Source organism: Rhynchophorus ferrugineus, unplaced genomic scaffold, assembly GCF_030347505.1.
Source record: "Rhynchophorus ferrugineus isolate W39M unplaced genomic scaffold, kcgeb_rfMv2 rfM6, whole genome shotgun sequence".
NCBI classification, from domain to species: Eukaryota; Metazoa; Arthropoda; class Insecta; order Coleoptera; family Curculionidae; genus Rhynchophorus; species Rhynchophorus ferrugineus.
Genome location: NW_027472585.1, coordinates 26,910,853 through 26,932,061, shown reverse-complemented (window position 1 = coordinate 26,932,061; position 21,209 = coordinate 26,910,853). Strand labels below are relative to the sequence as shown.

Below are 21,209 nucleotides of genomic sequence, written 5' to 3'. Positions count from 1 at the left end.
TTGTCGACAGAAAAAAGTTCTATATTCAACATAGAACAATCACCACAGAAGCACCAATAACAAGACTTGATAAAAGTGAATATTTTATATCTATTTATTTCTCATACATAATTTATAGTGTTATGAGATACAATTTAATATGAATACGGTTTAAAAGCTATAGTCCTTCCAACAAAACAGCCAATGCACTCCATAGATGACGTTCCTTCTCATTTTACCCTAATTAAAAAGAGATAGAATACAGTCTGATGCTTCAGAATATGCAATCGAATCAATCTATAAAATTCGATTAGTGTTGGTAGTGATCCATCCTGTTGACAAATGTCTACAAAATTCTTGAAAACGTTAATATTAATAATTAGAGGTTAAAAAATTGCAGACATTGCAAAGCAAAATTCTAAGTTAACGCGACAATATTGGGACGTGCTCGTGATATCTATGATGTCATTTCGATAAGCTGCATTGACTGTTTTATTGGATAGACTATAGTAACCAAGAGAGTCAACGACCTTACTCCGTACGTTACTTTTCACTACTTACTTATTACTTTCCCTACCCAATTTGTCTTTTTATGAGATACAATTAAATATAAATATGGTTTAAAGCTTATTAGTGAAGGGAGTCAACAACACTAGTTGCTAAATCAACATTTACAATTACAGATATTTTCAATTTATTTATAGAAAATATTTTATTTCTATTTAATTCATATTTTCTTAATATTGTTTAAAACCTAGTAGTGAATGTAGTCAACAGCTCTAATCGCTGAACCTACATCTCCAATTACACTTAATTAAAAGATATTTTAAATTTTTTACAGGTAATTTTAATTCTATTTATTTCAAATTTTCTTATATTTATCGTAACACATTTATTGCTTCTTATACACAATTTGTCTTGTCTTGAGACACATTTTAATGTGAATATTGTTTATGTTATATCAAGGAAGTAATCCACCGTCACCACACCATCAACTATAATTATATTTAATTAATAGATATTTTACATAATTTTGTTCTATAACCTTTGTTTCTGTTTATTTCATTTTTGTATCTATTTTAATAATAGATGTAAAATAATAATAAGTTTTCCTCTCATGAGACACAATTTAATATGAATACGGTTTATAACATATATACTGTTTAATAAAAGTTTTACTAACTTTGAGTTTCAGTTCATTTTGACTTCGACATACAACAAAATCTAAGCTAATTAAATTAATTAAACAGAAATTGTTATTAAATATAATTTATTTTGACATTATGGATTCTAATTCACATTTTATCGAAGGACTTAAAACAATTAAATATACTGTTATAATAGTTTGTAGGTTAGGGTTGTGTTTTATTATATTTACATTGATATTTTTTCTGGGCACGTTTTTTATGTTGTTGTAACCCCTAACATCTAACTACCTAACATTTATTCACAATTCCATCTATTGACAATTTCTTCTTCAATGTAGCTGATCGAATTCATCAAACCGAAGGTGTTATTAACCATTCCTGTTTCCAGCTGAAGAACAATGTATCTACAATGAATTATCAATAAATATTATGACTAATATCATTAAACCTAATCAATTGTTATTCCAACGTTTACCTTTTTCATCAACTTTTGTAGTCTTAACATTATTTTTATTTTCATATTGCCACCTTTGGATATATTGGTGCCATTCTGAAATATCCACGTCCCATCTAAATACATAAATTGAAATAACAAGTCTTCTTTGATTTAATTATAATCGATTTTACACATTTTTTCTATATTTAATATTTCATTTCTATTTATTTCTTATGTTGTTATATGTATTTTAACGTAATTATTACTTCTCGTACATAATTTGTCTTCTTATGATAGACAATTTAATATAAATATGGTTTAAAGCCTATTAGTGAAGGAAGTCAACAACTCTACTCGCTACACCAACATCTCCAATTACATTCAGTTAAAAGATATTTTCCATCTTTTTTTTGTAGATAACATTTTGTTCAAATGTTTTCTATTTATTTCTTTTTTATATTAATTTAACATATTGATTATTTCTCGAACATAATTTGTCCTGTTATGAAAAACAATTTAATATGAATATGATTTGAAACCCAGTAGCGAAGGGAGCCAACGACTCTAACTATATCAGCGTCTATAATGATATTTAATTAAATTCCATTCGATGAAAATATTTTCGGTATTTCTATAGATTTGAAAGCATTCATCCGTTTTGAACGTTCCGGTAATAACAAACAGAGTGTTGAATGAAATTTGAAATAGAGCCCGTAAAGTAAATTACGTTACAAATTGAAACTAATTTGTACGGCAAATAATATATGAAAGGTATTCGCTATTAATTTGTTTCAGTTAAGCAACGCGCAGTAGAACTAATTCCTTTAAGGGGAATTATTTTAACTAATCGTGTTGACACTCTCTCCGATCGTATCTAAAATTCACATTTCAGAACTGATATAAATGACATTGCTCATTAGGACTTGCTCATTTGAATATAACGTACACTGAACTAGCAATGATAAATTAGCCGCAATCAACGCTCTTACCGCTTTATTATATTCCCGAGAAAATATTTAATGATTTGGTTTTGCTTACTTATGAATTATTAATATTTTTTAAATATTAATTTTAAATAGCATTCTCTATCCAGCTCAAATGTCCATGTCAAAACATATACAACATTTCTTAATACTTAATTAATTCAGACTGATCGCTACTTTAAGATACTTTCTATTAAGAAGGAGATTTGGCACCAGAGATTCATATTTACATATAACTTAAAGAATCGCATGCATTTTTATGTTCGAAAACTATAGATCTCTATAATTTAATTTCTATGTAATTAATTATGAACAGATGGTGCTTAACAAACTTATTCTTTACCAATTGCCATGTTATCATTACTAATATTGTATACTGAGTGTAGAATGAGAGTAGTATAGTTCAGTTCAAATGCCATGTTGTTCAAAGCTATCGATGAATTTTTTATAACATCTTTATTAGATACGCTTAGTACAATCTTAATTATTCATTAATTTATTATTACTTTTCATTTGTACTTGGATTAATTCACAAGCAAGACCAATGCGAGAAAATACATCAATATGTGTTCCTCAATAATAAAATTATAATAACGGAGAGCTATAGTTTACACTAAAGGTATACACTTTAAATAAGTTCGTATGATTAGGTTCGCTTCAATCTCCTGACATCCTGCGCCCTGTGTAGCAGTTGTATTGCTTCCATGTTAGTATGATTTAGTGTTCTTCTCTCGTGTTTCAAGGCGCAATCTTGGATAACTTCGCAAATCCATTTGATTTCCAGATCATCGTGCAGTTCTTCGTTGGTTATGTAGCGATAGGCATTGGTAATCAATCGAAGAACCTTGTTTTGACAGCGTTATATAACTAGTTGATTTGAATTTTTAGTGCAACCCCATATTTGCACCCCATAGGTCCAAATTGGATTTATAACTGTCTTATAGATCAACCTCTTTGATTTTAGATCAAGTTGACCGAATCTTCCGACTAACTAGTATAGTTTTTTATTCTAGTGTTTTGTTTTTTTTGTCTAACGTGATGTTATCGGTGAAATGAATGATATCTCAAATGCTGTTAAACGTTCCACGGGCGGCAGTATTCACGGCAATGACAGCATACCCAAACCGTGTACGAACATCATGTGCGAAGAGGAATACTGGGTGAAACTGAAAATTAACTAACAAAGACCGACGATCATTAAAATGAATTCTGGCTAGACAATATGAATTTACCGCAGCAAAAGTGACAGCATAGCACATACTTGAGTAGTATGTACGTATAATTAGTACATAAAACCTAAAATATATGGAAGTGCTGCGGTTACGAAACCCTTATAGTGGACCCTTTCTAGCTAAGCTATCAAACAAGTAGTGCAATCTTCATAGAATCTGAACACCTGATGATTGGAAGATTGTGGTATGATGACTTACAATGTTTCCTACAAACGGTCAGGTCTGTGTATAAAAAACCCTAATTTTAGGCCTAGCCTAGGATCCTGGCTTCTTACACCCAAGCATGGGGAAGGTTCCATTATGAGTCGAGCGATAATATCGAGGTACATGTATCAGTACATAATTTAACCGTTATGGTCTTATAATAGAGAATGAGGAGTAGATTTCAATCTCCAATATTATTGAAGCAATTTGCAGGTATTTTTATTATAGCACAAATTTTAAACAATCACAAACCTAAATTTACGACCATGCCCCAACAGGATTCGAACCCGCGACTATCGCAACAGTAGGAGGACTGTCCCATCGCCTTTACCACTGCGCCACCAAGCTGGCTTATTGCCTTCTTATATCATATAAAAAATCGAAGGGCTAACGAGGACAAAAACTCAACAGACCTCAAAATTTAACGTAATCATAATGTTGGTAATAAGAACGCTTGCCAGCATTTCGCATCATGATAGCGCAGAAGATGCTTGTATCGATATACCGGCCCAAAAAAATATCATTTACAACATCATAACATTTCTAAAAGCAGCGATATGTTTAAGAAATATATTTAATTTTTTTGTCAAGAAATATCGATATACAGATTCAAAAAATATCGGCCAAAAATATCAATATTTTGGAAAAAAGTACCTAATTTTTTTGGGCAACCCTACTTGGCGCCTATTGGCGGTATTATTTAATGTAGCATGTTGTTGTTCTGTTTACAAGAGAAAATAATTAGTTCAATTATATCTAACACTAATATTTTACTTTTTTATTACTAGTGTTTTACCGCCTTTAGAATCTAATATAATTTATTTAAATGGTTGTATTTCTTATGACGAATAAAATGTATTGATAATATTCATTATAGAATTGACTAGAACATTATTGAATGAATTCTTAAAAGAATAGTAATTTCAAGCTAATCATTGCCGACTTACTGCAAAACGGCACGAAAGACCGCCCACAGAGCCGTCTCCAGTGATGTGCTGATCACGCTCTCAAGTGTCAAATGGACCGCAATCGTTTCGCTAATTCGTTCCGGAGGGAGTTGGGGAAGGGGGCATTAAGGGGTAAAGGAGAGGCATAGTAATCGGGCTTCAGATAAGTCTTATACGATTGGTCTTAATAGGACGTTTTGCATGTCGGTCGAGAACCCGAGGGAACCGAGGCCTCGGAATTATCGTCATTGAGACTCGGAGATGAGATACTGGATCAATTTTCCACCAGAAAGAGTTTAAACACGCATCGAAATGGACAACTACGTCGAATTTCAACGGATTTGCTTTCGGATATTTGATGGGCGGATTATCATCTATATAAATTACAAAAATTTATTGTAATTAAGTATGGAGGGTTTCATAAAAATGACACATATTAAATAAAATATCATAATTAAAACTTTTTAATATAGGGTGGGGCAAAAGTCCCTCTACTCAGTTTCGCTTTAATCATTGTACGTCCAAATGTTATTATGGATAAATATATGCCACAAGAACGAGTAGGAATAGTAACAATATTTATTGACAATAATCATTCCATTATTACCACTCAAAGGAAATTGCGTCACATTTTTATAATAACACTTTACAGTATCATATCAATACTCATTATATTACTATTTTTTAGTAATTAATGTTCAAGCTCTCCACGTATTTCCGTGAGTTGTTCATTATTAAGTTGAATTGTGTAAGATAAAAGTTGTACCATAAATTATTTGGCTAATCCATTTGAGTCGTAAATTCGCATGTGTGATAACACGATTATATCTGCGTTACTGATGTTACAGCAGAAACTGCGGCTAAGTAACTATAACTATACTATGGTTCCATCATAGTTAATCAAGCTTCGAATGAAATTAATTGAAGAATATAGATAAAGCAGCAGTTAACAAGTTTGCGAATTTGTATATGTTAGAAGTATTAATCGAAATTAAAGTTCTTTTTGTCTGTAAATTCAATTATATTATAAGATTCAAAGAAAATACCGGGCCATGACTTAGTAACCAAAATAATAACCGAAGTGCTGCAAAATATATCAATAGAAGCAAGTATAAATCTCGCCAACGTGATTAATTCAACATTCTGATTAAAACGTTCCGGATTTTTGTAAAATGGATCGAATTATTATGATTTAGAAACATGCAAGACCACTATATGAAATAAATCTTATCTGCCAATTTCGCCGCTATCAATAATATCCAAATAATTTAAAAAAACTCCTGTTAAAAAGGTTAAAACCAATCATAAATAGAAAAATCCAATTCCTGCCCATCACTTTGGTCTTATGAACAAATATTCAACAATTAATAGAAGCTATATTCTTGGACGTAGCACATGCCTTCGATAAATTCAGGCATGAGGAACGCATGTATAAACTCTGTAAAATATTACCGGAGCAATACGTTGAACTCTTAAACTCCTACATCTCAGCCAGGATGTTTGGAGTTAAACGAGAAGAAGCTTTACTCAATAATGAAAGAAATGAAAGAAACAAAAGCAGGCGTATCGCAAGGCATTATTTTAGATTTTGTTTTTACCTAATCTGTATATGTGATATACCACAAATAAAAAAAAATATTATGGCAACATTTGCTGATGACACTACGATGCTTGCTACTGGAGACAATAGTGAAAAAGCAACCTGCAAACTGCAAGTAATTATATAAATAACTGGACCTAGGCATGGAGAACAAAAGTCGAGGAAACGAGAGTAACCTACATCCCATACAACAACGCCCTGTACAAGTACTTTTGGCTGAATTTTTAGGTAAAACTTCCCTGGGAAGGGCATGTCAAAAAGAAAAGAAAATAATTCAAATTAAAATACAAAAATATATATTAATTATTTGGAAGAAAATCTAAATTATCCGTACACTAATAAGTTATTGTTGTACAAACAAATATAAAAAGGGATCGGATTCGAATACCAACTCTCATGTTAACACCGAAGTGATCAAGAGAACCAAATCGGGTGATCTTGTGTAGTGAAGTGTACTAAATGGCAAAAAACAAAAAAGTGCTACTAGTTTTTCAGAACCATTGTTATTCATTTTGGTCGTAATTTTAGGCCTTAATATTCTTCAGATGGTAAATATTCCGATGCCAGAATTCGGTTTGTGGTTTGTCTAATATTATTAAAATCACTGGAATTCCAAATATATGGACCCGTTATGAAGACGCCACCAATATTTATCAGTGCAGATTTTAAAAACTTGATTGGCACAGTGGTAAAGTCGCGGGTTCGAATCCTGCTGGGGCATGGCCATAAATTTATGTTTGAGATTGTTTAACATTTGCGGTTGTCCTTAGGCAAGAGTACAAAATCCGACAAGGAAAATGATCCCAGTCACGCCAGTAACCAGGCTGGGTACCCTGGTTCGCAGCCCATGTTAAACTGTAGGTCCAGTCCAGATAAATCCTCCTTGATGAAAAGGAGACATAAATAAAAAAAAAATTTTCTAAAACGGGATATATAAATATATAAGGGCTGAGGAAAAGAGAAGAAAAAATATCGGGTCCTCGAGAGAGATGGGCGTTAAAGTTATATATTGGCATAATACAAAATATTTTAAGTAGTGTGTATTTAAAATATATGATACTATTTTTATTTAAAATTATAAAATACAGTCGGGTGTTAGGTTTAGTTAAAAGGGCCCAGCATTGATCAGTAAAAGAAGAATTTCCTTTCCATGAACACTAGATTTTTAAATGTACACCTGACAAACAGCCTCTTATAGGAGAATGAATAAAACTTACTAAAGAAACAATGTTGGTACAGACCCCGATGAGCACAAACTTGTGTTATATTGTATAAACACATTTTTTATATTTGAGTAGTGTTCAAGGGTGGTAAGCTGTTCGCTCTTATCGTTTAGGAAGTTGATCTCCAACCGTGTCCTCCAACTCCAATCCTACTCCTGTTTACTCCCAGGCATTTTGTAACCAGTGACATTTATTTCAAGCAATAGTTTAAAACACTTATCAAATCTTTTTTCTAAGTTCTCCTTTAATTGTGATGCAATAATAGTAAAATGCCACATGTTGCAATCTTTCAGCCAATCTAATATTTTGTTACCCCGAAATGTAATCTAAAGGTCTAGCAATTAGTTTATTGAAAAAGTATTGACTTCATTGAATTCCTTCAAATATGTTAGTTCTATGGCCATTCAACTTATCAAACAAGTCATTTAATTTTCATTTACCTTTTGTAGACTGTACTATAGAATCGCAAAAAGAGTTCCATGTTATGGCACAGAGAGATATTAGCTGATGTCCAAAACAGTCTCTTATGATAAAGACGGATTTGCGACTCACTAACTTAAGTGTTTTGCGTAGTACAGCACTCTTAAAGTAAACAAGATACTTTGTGTAACTATTTGACTAATTAAACCTATGTATTTATGTAAATTCGAAAAAATTTAAAATGTATGTTAAACCGAAATTACTTTTTCTAAAGACATTATAAACCAATACATCTGGCGAGTCGAGTCTTTCTATATTTCAATGTAGGCTTATCAACAGTGCTCAATGTATTATTTACTATATTTAAAGCAATAACATCAAGTTAAATTATAGCATAACTTTGGTATTACATTGGTTCTATTTGGCAGGGACATTTCACGAAAAAAAAAAAGAAATAAAATATTACCCCCGTCTTGTTGGCCATAAAATCCACCCACCAACACCTCAACTGAGAAAAACTCAGGTTACTGACGTCACTTACGATGCAAAGTGAGCAGCAAAGAGAAACGGGGACAGAAGATGTTCGAATAAAGACTTCTTAAAATGTACACCGTCGAAATGCCGAGAAAAATAAATTATCCCGTATTACGGGCGGAAATCGTTCTTTATTCGACGCAAAGCCTGGAGATTTTAGTCTTTTTTCCTCGAAATTAGATCTGTATATCAATATCTTTAAGGAGAGTCAGCGTTCTCCTCGCGAAAATTCGGAGACAGTAATGTAATAAATGAAAGAAAAGCGTTTTTTGTCGCTTAAAAGAATAACAAAGAAGATACGTCCTTCGAACCCCGGCTATATTTTTACAGGAATATGGAAACTTTTTGGGTTCGAATTATATTAAAATTGGACTTTTTGATATAATGAAAGGGTTATATCGGCATTTTAGATTTTTTAAGTTTTTTTATTGGCTTAAATCACGATAGTATATATTCATATTCGTAACCAATAACATATGTAGATATAACTAATTTTCTGAATAAACTCGAAGCCACAAATGTTTAAAAAAAATATATATTTGAACATTGTGTGTATCAACACATCCGTATCGTAATAAACAATATCGAAAAACATTTTGCTAACACAGCACAATATTTAGGAATTACATTGGATGCAAAGTTACTCTGGAAAACTCCCGTGAAGAAGAAATGAGAACTGGATGTTGAATTTAGGAGAATATATTAGCTATTTAAAAGAAATTATCTCTTGTCCTAAAATATATACAAATAATTAAGCCCATGTAGACGCATGGCATACAATATCTTATCATTGCAAGAATACATAATTCAGAGGTTTTAGAACAAAGTATTGAATAGTGCTCTTAATCTAGTTATAGTGATCTCCATAGAGGCTTGAATATGGACTTCATTAACCAGGCCATTAAAAACTCCAACTTCATGGTTCTTCACCTTGTCAATGTTACTAGTCGTTACGGCCTAACTTACAATTTGTCTTTATAGAAAAAACACTTTTGGCTTTGGAATAAAAGACAAACTTTATTTACATCTGCCGTTTCATATTGTTAGAACAGCCAACCACATAACAACACTGTTACTAATCATTACGGCCTAACTTACAATTTGTCTTTATAAAAACTTAAAAACTAGGTATATAAATTACACGTTGTTACAAATTACTTTTAATTCTTGATAGGATGGAATTAATAACACCACTTTTGGCTTTGGAATAAAAGACAAATTGTATTTACATTTCTGCCGTTTCTTATATTTAGAGCAGTCCGAGACAAACTACAACGCCCTCTATAAGTTATTCTTCTCCTTTTTATACATAGTAGGAATGGGCTCTATTATCGATATACAACATATATTTATAACCCCATCTGAATTTAAATAAACCTAATACCTAACATAATTAACATTAAAAATATAAATAACTACAAAATACATTTAAATTACAGAAACAAAACTATTATATTCTATTTATAATATCATTATATCTTCTAAATGGTGACAATTTAACTTTACTTAAAGATTGATTAAACAAGTTTACACCATTATCGGATAAACAAAGAAGTGGCGTTCAAAGATTTTAATCATAGAAATAGCACTTAAATTGTCAACTTTTAACATCACTAATTCCTTAAAATCTGCTATCGTCTCATGACTTGGGGGAAGGGAGAGATATCAAAAACCAAAAATTAGATACTGTCCATCAAAAACCCTAGGCTTTTAAAAATTCGATATTCTCAATCAGAACCATCGATACTTTTAAAAATATAAGTATCGACCCAAAAAAAAATTTTGATACATTGAACAAAAAAATATCAGCGAAATATATCGATATTTTTTCGGCATCCCTACTATAGACAATATCTGGTTTCGTAACTAACTAACGGAAAGTACAAGACTGCACATTAATCTTTCATAAAGTATTGTTGGTTCATACAGTTGGACTCTATGTTTCTAGTTTTCTAATGCATTATTGGTCCTTGAGTGCTCCAAACTACTCCATAACTCAATTTCACCATCTATTGCATCTGACCATCCTACAACTTGTCTATATATTTCATATAATATATTGTAGAAATGTTCGTCTAGTCGGTCGGAATGTGTGGCTGTTGATGCAATCGTTTGTCCGAACACTCGCTTCTATTTTGTGGAAGGAATTCGCACGGGAACTGAAAACATTGGTTGAATAAAAACTTCTTTAATTTCGATATTGAATGATGCATGTGGTCGACGAGAGAATGAAGGATATTAGGTTAGGTAAAGGAAGAACGGTAGCACTGTGGAAGTGGTACTAGGTTACAAGGGTGTAGAGAAAATAATAGAGAGCGAGACGTCGTCGCGGTGGTCTTTTATAGCCGGGAACAGCATGGTACCAATCCACCAGCGTTGTCAACCTTTGACTTTGATATAGATGAATGCGTGGTGGTCTAAAGTGTTGTAGCGGTCGCTACAATATATTTTACTTGGCATCCATACCCACATCTCCATCTCTTAAAATATAAATGAATGCGGATGTTAAAAAGATCGACTTCATATATATATATTTATGTTTATTTAATATTTTATTTAGTGTCCTTCTCGTGCGGTACAACTTCGGATTTTTTTTCTTGTTTTTCACTTATCCACGCTGTGTTCTCCTTCTATCTCTTCAATGTCCTCTTACAGTCTCCATCATTTATGATTAGTTTCTTATCTAGAATTATTACTCGATTTCCTTGCGTACTATTACATATAGCTTTAATAAAACTCTAATATTCTTCTTTATCTCGATCTTTCTGAATTCTTGTTGATATTTGTCTTAAAGTTGCCTTATTCAATTCTCTTTACTACGATTTTAACATTAACCAACATATTGGCACAATTCTATAATGATTAAACCTTGAACCTGAGTAAAAATAGGGAACTAAAGAGTGGCGTGACTTAGAACTTGAAAACCACCCAAAAATGTAGTAACTTCAGGAGCAAAAACGATTTTATTCATGGATTAAAAACACAGATTAATACTTATTGCCAGCTAAATTTAAATATAAGACCTGATAATTTAAAATGACTTGCAAAACTGATTCCTATTGGTCCCTTCTAACTATTGACTTCAAGATTATTGAATAACATCGTGTATTAAGTTTTCGAATTATCCTTTATTAAAACCACAGTGACGCTATCTAACCAATAAGAATTGTAATGATTTTATGCTAACGTCAAATAACAAAAGACACTACTCTATTGTTTCAGGGAGACCAACAGTAACACCCACAAACAAAAGCATAACAGCCGTTTATGGACAACCGTTGACGTTAACCATGGAATTTTGCGCCAACCCACCGTACAATAAAGTTTTATGGATTGCCAAAAACCGGAAGGTCTATAAACCAGGCGATGCTGACAAAACGATTATCGCTTACGGAATAACGGCAAGTTAAATTAATACATATATTTTAATATGTCTTCTAAAACTCAAAAAGTTTGCAAATCAAATATAAATACAGTAATAGTTAAAATTCTAATTAGTTCAAATATTTAAGGAATTAAACGAATAAAAAAGGAACAAAAAGTAATTGCATCGGCCGGGAATCGAACCCGGGCCGCCCGCGTGGCAGGCGAGCATTCTACCACTGAACCACCGATGCTACATTTGGGGTTATTCTCAGCGACATTTCTATTTACAAAAGTTTTTTGTTATAGAATTCATCTAGTCCTTTTTGTCATCAAGCTGTCTTATTTCTTACCAAAGTCACAACAACTGATACGGGAGAATACAATTTCATAGTGCGATCATCGAATGGCCTAGCGGAAGGAAACTTCTTCGTCAATATGACTTATGCAAGCGGCTACAACGTTCCACAAGATGAAGAGGAATCATCATCAGGCTGCGGTCGCGTCATATTAAATACAATTTACATAAATGTGATTCTTTTATTATTAATTAATTGTTAATTATGTTGACTGACTAGGTTTTATCGATAAATCACACATATTAGAAATTTGTATCTAATGCCCATAAGACGTTCACGTACAGTATTAGGAACGGTCACAAACTGTACTTAACAGATAATTAACAATTTGTGACCTTTCGAAAATAAAATTTATAAAAATTGATAAAAGTAATTTTTTAATGTATAGTTTTCTATATTGTTTTGCAAAAATGTATAAATTTGTTAATAGGCGGAGCTTAAATGTAAAAATACATGTAATGATATTTAAATAATAATAAAATTATACGTCCAAAAATTCTTATTTGATTTCTATGAAAAATATCATCTATCTTCTATCTTATATATTAGTATTAATTTGTTCCATAGAAAACAATACTCTATGATTTGTTCATCTGTAGTTTAGTAAATGAAGATATAGGGTTAAATTCGCATTGACATATAGTGTTCTATTCTATCGGTCTTTGTTTAGAGATGCAATAGAACAGAATGCAAAGAAAATAACATTTTTTAAATTTATAAACCTTTGCTGATATTTGACCTCAATTTTTACTCATTTTAGATAAATGATAGATAAGTTGTATATAGTTTACTACGAGCGGTGATAACAGAAGTCAAAGTACATACTTCCTGAATTACATTGAATACAATTTAATAATAGCCAGATGAGGCCAGTCTTTTAAAGCCTTTCATAATGATATTCAGTGCTGTCAGAAGTATTTTTCAACTAGGGCCAAGGCAATTTCTTAGACAGAAGTTTAAGTTACCACTAATTAAGTTCATACATGATACTGTAACATTATATAAATCGAGAACAAAAAGTGGAGTGAACAATTTGAAAGATATTTTACTTAGGGGTGTTGTTATAGCTTTTATAACTACACTCTTAGTATGGCTTTCTATATGTATGTACCTAGCATTCTATTATGTTTATGTCCCAACCTTAAAACATGAAAAGCCTGTTCATCTCAAATTCAGGTAAAGTATAAAAAGTACAGAAATAAATATACTTAAAACACATATTTATAGACCATGTGGAACAACTTCTAACACAAAAGGAATATGTAGCTTCCCATCTGCATATGTGCAATTAACATCAAAGCAACAACTTCTAATGATGGGCCAGCCTTATAAAATTTCTTTAGACTTAGAAATGCCCGAATCACCTGTTAACAGAGAGTTAGGTTAGACTAATATTCATTAAGTTTGGCAAATAATAACTTTAATAAATATCTAGGCATGTTTATGGTTTGTGTAGATTTTAAATCAAAAGATGGCCACACTCTAGCAAATTCTTGTAGATCAGCTATGTTACATTACAAAAGTTACTTATTGGATTCAATTTATAAACTGATCTATATACCATTTTTTATTCTTGGATCATCAGAAGAAAAACAGGATGTTCATGTAGAACTTTTCTCAGATTATGAGGAATATGAAGTATGTATTAAGGTTAAAGTATTTTATATTTATACTTTCCAATAATTCTTCAGTATAAACCTGTAACAGATATTTATATAGAAATACAATCTAGGCATATAGAAATTTACTCTGCAAAATTTTCTGTTAATGCCAAGTTCTCAGGATTGAGATATATAATGTTTAATTATCCTGTGCTTTCAGCAACTGTTGGTAAAGTTATATAAAAAAAAAGATATTTCCATAATTTCACATGTTTATTTTAGGAATAACTGCAAACTTATTCTTCATTGCCTTAATTTGTTTGATCAATTGGTATCAAATTATAAACTCTGAAGAATACATACAGTTTGTTGAGTCAGAGAAGAATGTGGCAACTCTTCAAAATGGTAAATACATTGATATCTTAAAATAGCTTTTGTTATTAAAACATACCTTCACTAAACAGATGAGCTTACACCATCTGATGCATCAGAAGATGAATATTTTATAACTGGAGTAAAAAAAAGGGGAAATAGAACTACCAAAAAAAACATGGATTAAATTTAGATTTTACATTATTTTGTATAATTTTTTTAACTTATTACCCTTATGCTATTTGAATTTTATAAGCTATGTTTTAAGTAAATAAATGAATTTACAAATATTACTTTGTTTTATTGTAAAAATACAGTTTCCATTATAAACTTATATCATCGTGACAAATAAGGATTTTAAAACAGTCAATAGTAAAAAAAGTCTTCCAAAACATTAAAGAAAATAAAACAGATTTCGTAAAGATAAAAGTCTATTCTATTCGAGAAATAGAATCAATAATAGAGACCCCTTTTACATATTCTTGTTTTACTCTAAATCATCATCTTCATCATTTACCATTACAACTGAATCTGACTCATCTTCAGACTCCCCAGAATCATTACCATTATCCTGTTCACCTTCGTGGTCACTTTCCTCCCAATCTTCATTTTCACTGTCTGATGCTATTTCAATTTGCATATCCTCATTCTCTGATTCAGAATCTACTGAATCTGAAATAAAATTCCAAATGAATAATTGTAAACATACAAATATATAGAAATACCTTTATCATTAAAAACCAAAAGAGCATCATCTTCATCCTCATTTCCAGACATTTTTGAACTAACATGTGGAACTAAAAGCTCCAATTTTCCTCTAAGACGAAAGAGTGATGTTTGTAATGAGACTCTACTGTAAATACTTCCTAATGCACCAGAAAATAATTCTGAAAGATTAGGATTTGATATTAAAACAGCAGAGTGGGCTTGTGCCAAATGTTTCAACCAAAGGGCGCCAAAATGACTCCTAAAATTTAAATTCAATTAAAATTAGAGAATGACAAAATATATATTATTGTCATACAAAAGAGTTTTTCCATTCACAAATTTTGTTAGTTCTCGAATCAAACCCTCAAAGGCTGTCACTGGTAATCTCTTTACAGTATTTCTGATAATGTTTTCATCTTTTTTACATAATGCTGTTCTCAGTAGATTTTTATCTTTACTATTTAATCCTTGTAATAGTAGCTGGGCAACATTGTCAGCTTTCGGAACTACTGGTGAACCATCTGACTTATTTATTGATAAATTTTCTAATCGTTTTTCCATTGGTATATCTATTTTTCCATCAGTTTTTCTCTTTCCACTTACAGCTGCTGTTACAGGTGTTAAATAATGTACGTCATCATTAATTAAAGGTGTTTTTCTTTTCACAGCCTCATCTTCCTTGAACACCTTAGTAATTTTTGTAGTTTCTCTCACTAAACAATGTACTTTTTTGAATTTACTGAAATTCTGTAGAGATATATTAATTAACATATAAGATAGATATTTAATAATTATAACTATTCAGTACTTACTAAATTTTCAAAGGTTAAAGTACTCTCTGATCCATGTCCCACACATAAAGTTTCTGAATCACGAAATATAGAAGCTAAAATTCTAATAGGTATTACTAAACTATTTTGTCCTCCTGCATCACCAGCAACTTGGATAGTGGTCTTAGGTTTAATAGGTTTTTCACATTTTCTATAAAAAAGGTACTGTACTATAAACAAATATAAAATAATAGTATTATTACCCATTCAATCTGTTTTGATATATATGAACTACTCCACTTCGAACTGTTGCTGCAATATGTGTAAGCCCATCACCTGATATATTAACACATAAACTTTGAATAACATCTTCCATAAGATAGTTACAAACTGCAGATTTTTGTGACGAATTTGTTATATTCCAACAACTTAAGAGACGATCTCCCTAAAATATTAATAATTAAAATATGTTAGAAACTACTGATCTATGGGAATACCTTTGAGCCAGTAAGTAAGTAAGAATCTGATCCTGAGGGATTAATATATTTCATAACATGAACATTTGAACTATGACCAGTAAAAGTTTTTAAAATTTCCTTATTTTGTGTATTCCACAATTTAATGTTTTTTGAAGCTGTTAAAATATTATCACTATCTGGTATAGCTAATATAGAAGATATAATATCATTGCCGGCTTTCCATTTACTGAAATATATAAATATATATATTAGCAACAATATGTATACATCAATACTCAATAATTAGCTTTATCCCTTGGGCATATGTATACCTTTTTAAATTTTTTTTCCTCAAATTCCACTCTAATATATTCTGATTTGCACCTGTATAAACTAATATACCATTTGCTGTTGATAAACAGTCAATCTGTAAATTACTGTTACTATCTATTGTATAATCTACATTAGCTTTAGACAGTGAATAAACTAAAATGATTCCTGATGTTGTTCCAAGGACTATATTAGGTGTTAAATTAGGATCTTCTTTACGTTTTTTTTTCTTTGGAGATGGGGATCCCTAAAAATATCGTACATTAATTAATAACCATTCAAAATATACACTAAAACAATTAATTACCTTGTTAGCTTCATTTTGTCTTTGAGGTAAGAAATGTAAACAAGTACATGGCGTGTTTAAATGAAAATCTGGTGTAAATTCTTGTTCCAGTGAACTAGACAGAGTGTTCCATATTTTTAATTTGCCATCGTTTGAAATATGTGCAAAATACTTTCCGTCTTCACTAAATTGCGAATCCATTTTTCAAATACACATGCCAGAGAAACATAACCTGCTGAAGTATATCTGTAGAAATAGGTTACATCAGTACTATAATAATTTTCTTCTTTTTTATATTATGTTCCATTATATATATTTGTATTAATATGATATGACCCATTTACAATTTTCATAATTAAAAACAAGATAATAATATTTGATATATTTAATAATTTCCAACATAACAATATATACATATATATACAATATATATGTATATATCAAATATATTTTAGTAATAATTAAATAATGGCTATTTAATTTTTGTTTTTTCTCTCTCTTATTAAAGCTATCAACACAACTAGTATTTTTATGAAAAGAAGAAATTGACAACTAAAAAGTTGTCAGAATTTTGTCAACAAAAAGTTGTGTTGGCAAACTAATTTTAAATTTTTCTTATAATTAATACATTTACATGTAATGTCATTATATTTATACCAAATCTACCTATACAAAAAACAAAAATGTCAAGTTGGTTAAACCTCAATGAGAGCTTAAATAATTTAAAAGGCCAAATATCTAACTTTGCTAACAATGTTTTGGCAGAAACTGAAGAGGGTATGTGTCCTGACTTAACATTTTATCTATCATATAACAAAATGATTAGGTATATATAATGAATATATACAAATATTTTAAGGGTTTTTATTAGTAATTCTTATTAGTTGTATGGCTTGTTTCAGGATTAGAATCTACTAATGAGAGTTGTGAAGAATTAAAACGAATATGTATTGAAAAAGAGCATGAAGTATGTATACAATTTTGCTATAATAACTAATTTTATTATAACTGTGTTGGAACAATCTGTGTTTTGAATGATAAATTTGGAATTACTGCAATATGAAATAAATTATCGTAGGTGCATAAACCTTGAACTTTAGCATTGTAGTATTTATGCTTTTATTTCCCATTGCATTATGAATTGAAATCAACTAAAATTACAATGCAATAACCAGTTGTCATTGTACTATAAACGTTAAAAATGGGTATTTCTATTTGTTTTAGATTGAAAATTTAAAGAAAATTAATGAAGAACTAAAAAAAACATCTAAGGTAAGTTCCTAAATTTAATTAACATGGTTTTGGCTTTATAAATCTTACGTAAAATAATCAGATATATTGGATTAATAAAATATATAATATAGAGTATTACTATGTTGTAGACATTGTTTTTAATGTCGTGCATTAATTTAGTAGTATATGTATTATATTGCTGTTCGAGAAAATTTAAATTACATATTTTTTAAGTATTTTTGGGCATATTACTTTTATCTTCTAGGATTATCTTCATAATATAGTTTAAGCAAATAAATGATGTAATAAAATGTTAATACAATTCACTGATGTCATGTAATTCATGTATTCTATAATAAAATGTTAAGTATTGAGAGTTGGAGGATATAATTTCATTCTAATCAATATTCAGTTTATTATTCACAGTATGGTGGATGCAATGTTGCAAGTAACACCACATCATTCGTTAAATGTCTAAAAAGTAATAAAAGTTTAATGGGAATATATATGAATATGGCCATTTAATTTATAATGGATTTATTAAATTATATTTTTGGGTTTAATAATAGGTTAATAAAAGTCTAACTATGCCAATCTTATCTCATTCTACCAATTCACTATTGATTGTATGTAATTCAAATCTCTTATCGAAAGCAGATGTTCTGTTTAGGGTGATAAAAGGTAAATTTTATTCCCTCACTATAGGCTCTAATCATTAATATATTTGTGTGTATAGATGTGTGATATTCTTGGTGGTATTAACAAATTAATAATATAAATAAAAATATTTCGTTTAAAATGTATGAATATTTTAGCCTTAATTTGGTTTGGTTTTGATATAAAAGTATACACTGTAGTACTTTTTTAGGAGTTTTCTTCCTCACTCTCAACCTACACAGTGTTATTAATATAATATGACGTTCACATTTAGTAATTCATTTACTCTCAGGTTTCATGGTAGATTATTGAGCAAGCTAATTATTTACACCAAGCTGGCTATGAAGAATCATGAACATCTATGAGGTCTAACCGGTTACCTACATTATCAAAACCGACAGCACTTATAGATATAGCATTTAATTAATTACACTCAGTTCAATAACCATCACGATATTCCTTGGGTCACTTTGAGGCTCGAGGATTATATTCTGCTGGTTTTTTCTTAAATTCTGTAAAGATCTGCCACAGATAATGCTTTTGTATCATATATATTAGTTACACAGAATACTGACTATTTAATTCTAGTTATAAACTTTGATTTGGAAACTATAAATCTCTAAAAAGCATACGTTAGCATAAAAGGTATTATCTTTTTTACTGTTCATACTATAAACCGAATAAGAGATTCCCACTACGGTATAATTTTCAAAATTTAATTCATTAAGTGCAAACCGAAATCTTTTTTCAATATTTTATTCCCACATTAGATTACAATATTGATTTGCGATTAGGAATACCGTTATCAGTCCCTAAAGGATATTAGTCCTTATCTTATCATGAATACACATTTCTTGCATCAGGATATTCGATAAATAATATACTTTTTGGTATCAACTGACATTATTTTTTGAAAAATATTTAAGATGTTAATACTAGAATAATTTAGTACACTACTGGGGTATAGTAATATAATTTATTGTTAGAGTTTAGTAAGAAGTTCTCAGGGTTTATTTAATCAAACATTTATCTAGCAAAAGGGCATTTAGTGACTAGTCAGTTCTAAGGGATAGTCAAAGTGTCGGAGGAGCCAACTGTTGAAAATATTATTTTACTCCTCGGTATATGCATTGTGGGTTTAATATAAAACTGATTAAGGACAATTAAAAGTCATGGTGGCTGACTCGAGCTAAATCGATATTTTTTAGCCATATCGATATTACTTTGCAACAGCTCCAATTTCTGCGGCGGAAGTTTTTTGGTATTTAATTTTAAAGCTGGTCGAGAGGGAGGATCTCATATGTGAATGTTGGACACGAATAAAAATATCTTCGATACCACAAAATGTTATAATCATTAAAAAATACAATATTGATATATCGGAAAATAAAAAAAATTGATACTTCTTTTTAAAAATATTCCTAGCTGTTGCAAAAAAATATCGGAAATTGTACAAGAATCTAGTTCTGGAGAATCCCGGCATGCGCACATGGATTTGAATTTGTAAGGGTGCCAGTTGTTGAAAATTATACCTATATTGGAAGAATATAATATAAAATATAAAAATTTCTGTTGAGACCCAAGTTAAAATGTTTTGATATATTTTTCGTCCCCTATAATATAAAAAATGTATTATGAAGAACCTTTCTGCCTTTCTTTCTTGAACGTGACCTTTGAACCTTTTTTACATAAGAAAAAGAGGGAAAATAAAACAATATGTAAGATAACAAATATAATTTGTTTATCAATATATAAGTATAACAGTAACAAACCAAAATTATACTTCTATGAAAATAAACTGCGACAAACTCTATTCCACGCCACCCTTGAGATAGTTAGTTCTAGGCGCACTTTTTTATGTGGTGTCCCCTTAAGTCTAGTCCACGAGCATCCATTTATCTTTACAATTACATAGTAATATATCTAAACAACACACTCAAAACTTAACATATTAACTCAGATTGTCCAATCTCTCATCATATTCGATTACATTGTTCAACAATTAACATTCAATCCTATCCGTGTCAAAATTCTCATTTTTATTTTCTTTTTGACCCCATTTACCCATGCTTCAATACTTGGAGCGTCACTATTGTGCCTTGTACCTGTGAAATTTAATCGATGCGTTTGCTGAATCTGAAAAGCTTTCCAAATTGCCGCTACCTAAATTTTCTGATTTCATTCTTAGTTGCTAGTTTGGCTGCAATCGTATTTCTATCTGATTTTAATAGATATAACTTATGTAAGTCATTTTCATGCACTACATGTGTTTTAATGTACTGCGTTTCCACATTATTTCCTCTTCTGTATCAGTATTATATCAACCGGGCAATGAAAATACCTCACCCTTTGATACACCATTTTTA

At 30.4% G+C, this 21,209-nt stretch overlaps 4 protein-coding genes and 1 non-coding gene across 6 annotated transcripts in view; 3 read left to right on the top strand and 2 right to left on the bottom strand.

Annotated features, from left to right (window-relative positions):
- Positions 1-12,914, top strand: part of tei (irregular chiasm C-roughest protein teiresias) — a 979,218-nt gene extending 966,304 nt beyond the window's left edge. Inside the window, exons 10-11 of the mRNA XM_076406653.1 lie at positions 11,929-12,107; positions 12,379-12,914. Coding sequence (XP_076262768.1) covers positions 11,929-12,107; positions 12,379-12,630 — 431 coding nt within the window. The 3' untranslated portion in view covers positions 12,631-12,914. The remainder of the gene's footprint in view (positions 1-11,928; positions 12,108-12,378) is intronic.
- On the bottom strand, positions 12,253-12,323 carry TRNAG-GCC (transfer RNA glycine (anticodon GCC)). The gene has a single exon. It is a non-coding gene; the product is annotated as a tRNA-Gly (tRNA).
- A 151-nt stretch (positions 12,915-13,065) lies between the features above and the next one.
- On the top strand, positions 13,066-14,691 carry Seipin (lipid droplet biogenesis associated protein seipin). Of its 2 annotated transcripts, none has more exons than XM_076406652.1 (6): positions 13,066-13,604; positions 13,656-13,810; positions 13,864-14,066; positions 14,120-14,258; positions 14,312-14,434; positions 14,494-14,691. In XM_076406652.1, exons 1-6 carry the CDS (start codon positions 13,321-13,323, stop codon positions 14,586-14,588), a joined length of 999 nt encoding a protein of 332 aa, XP_076262767.1. In that variant the 5' UTR covers positions 13,066-13,320; the 3' UTR covers positions 14,589-14,691. The 2 variants fall into 2 exon arrangements, with proteins under 2 accessions (XP_076262767.1, XP_076262766.1); XM_076406651.1 differs by having other exon boundaries at positions 13,172-13,604; positions 13,885-14,066.
- On the bottom strand, positions 14,682-17,222 carry LOC143197875 (WD repeat-containing protein 43). Its single transcript, XM_076406650.1, has 8 exons — positions 16,975-17,222; positions 16,670-16,914; positions 16,377-16,584; positions 16,143-16,324; positions 15,922-16,090; positions 15,426-15,856; positions 15,127-15,368; positions 14,682-15,073 (listed from the first exon to the last, which is right to left on the bottom strand). The coding sequence occupies exons 1-8, from the start codon at positions 17,152-17,154 to the stop codon at positions 14,889-14,891; spliced, it is 1,842 nt and encodes a 613-aa protein (XP_076262765.1). The 5' UTR covers positions 17,155-17,222; the 3' UTR covers positions 14,682-14,888.
- A 277-nt stretch (positions 17,223-17,499) lies between these two features.
- Positions 17,500-21,209, top strand: part of Gmap (Golgi microtubule-associated protein) — a 94,066-nt gene continuing 90,356 nt past the window's right edge. The window contains exons 1-3 of the mRNA XM_076406635.1: positions 17,500-17,730; positions 17,856-17,920; positions 18,178-18,225. Coding sequence (XP_076262750.1) covers positions 17,637-17,730; positions 17,856-17,920; positions 18,178-18,225 — 207 coding nt within the window. The 5' untranslated portion in view covers positions 17,500-17,636. The remainder of the gene's footprint in view (positions 17,731-17,855; positions 17,921-18,177; positions 18,226-21,209) is intronic.

Excerpts from the sequence above, each read along its gene's own strand:
- Seipin (XM_076406652.1), top strand. The coding sequence starts at position 13,321 with ATGATATTCAGTGCTGTCAGAAGTATTTTTCAACTAGGGCCAAGGCAA. Across the intron at positions 13,811-13,863 it reads ACCTGTTAACAGAGAGTTAG|GCATGTTTATGGTTTGTGTA; the intron begins GTTAGACTAATA and ends ATAAATATCTAG. Across the intron at positions 14,067-14,119 it reads CAGATTATGAGGAATATGAA|TATAAACCTGTAACAGATAT; the intron begins GTATGTATTAAG and ends ATAATTCTTCAG.
- LOC143197875 (XM_076406650.1), bottom strand. The coding sequence starts at position 17,154 with ATGGATTCGCAATTTAGTGAAGACGGAAAGTATTTTGCACATATTTCA. Across the intron at positions 15,857-15,921 it reads CTTTAACCTTTGAAAATTTA|AATTTCAGTAAATTCAAAAA; the intron begins GTAAGTACTGAA and ends ATATCTCTACAG. Across the intron at positions 15,369-15,425 it reads GTGAATGGAAAAACTCTTTT|GAGTCATTTTGGCGCCCTTT; the intron begins GTATGACAATAA and ends TTTAAATTTTAG.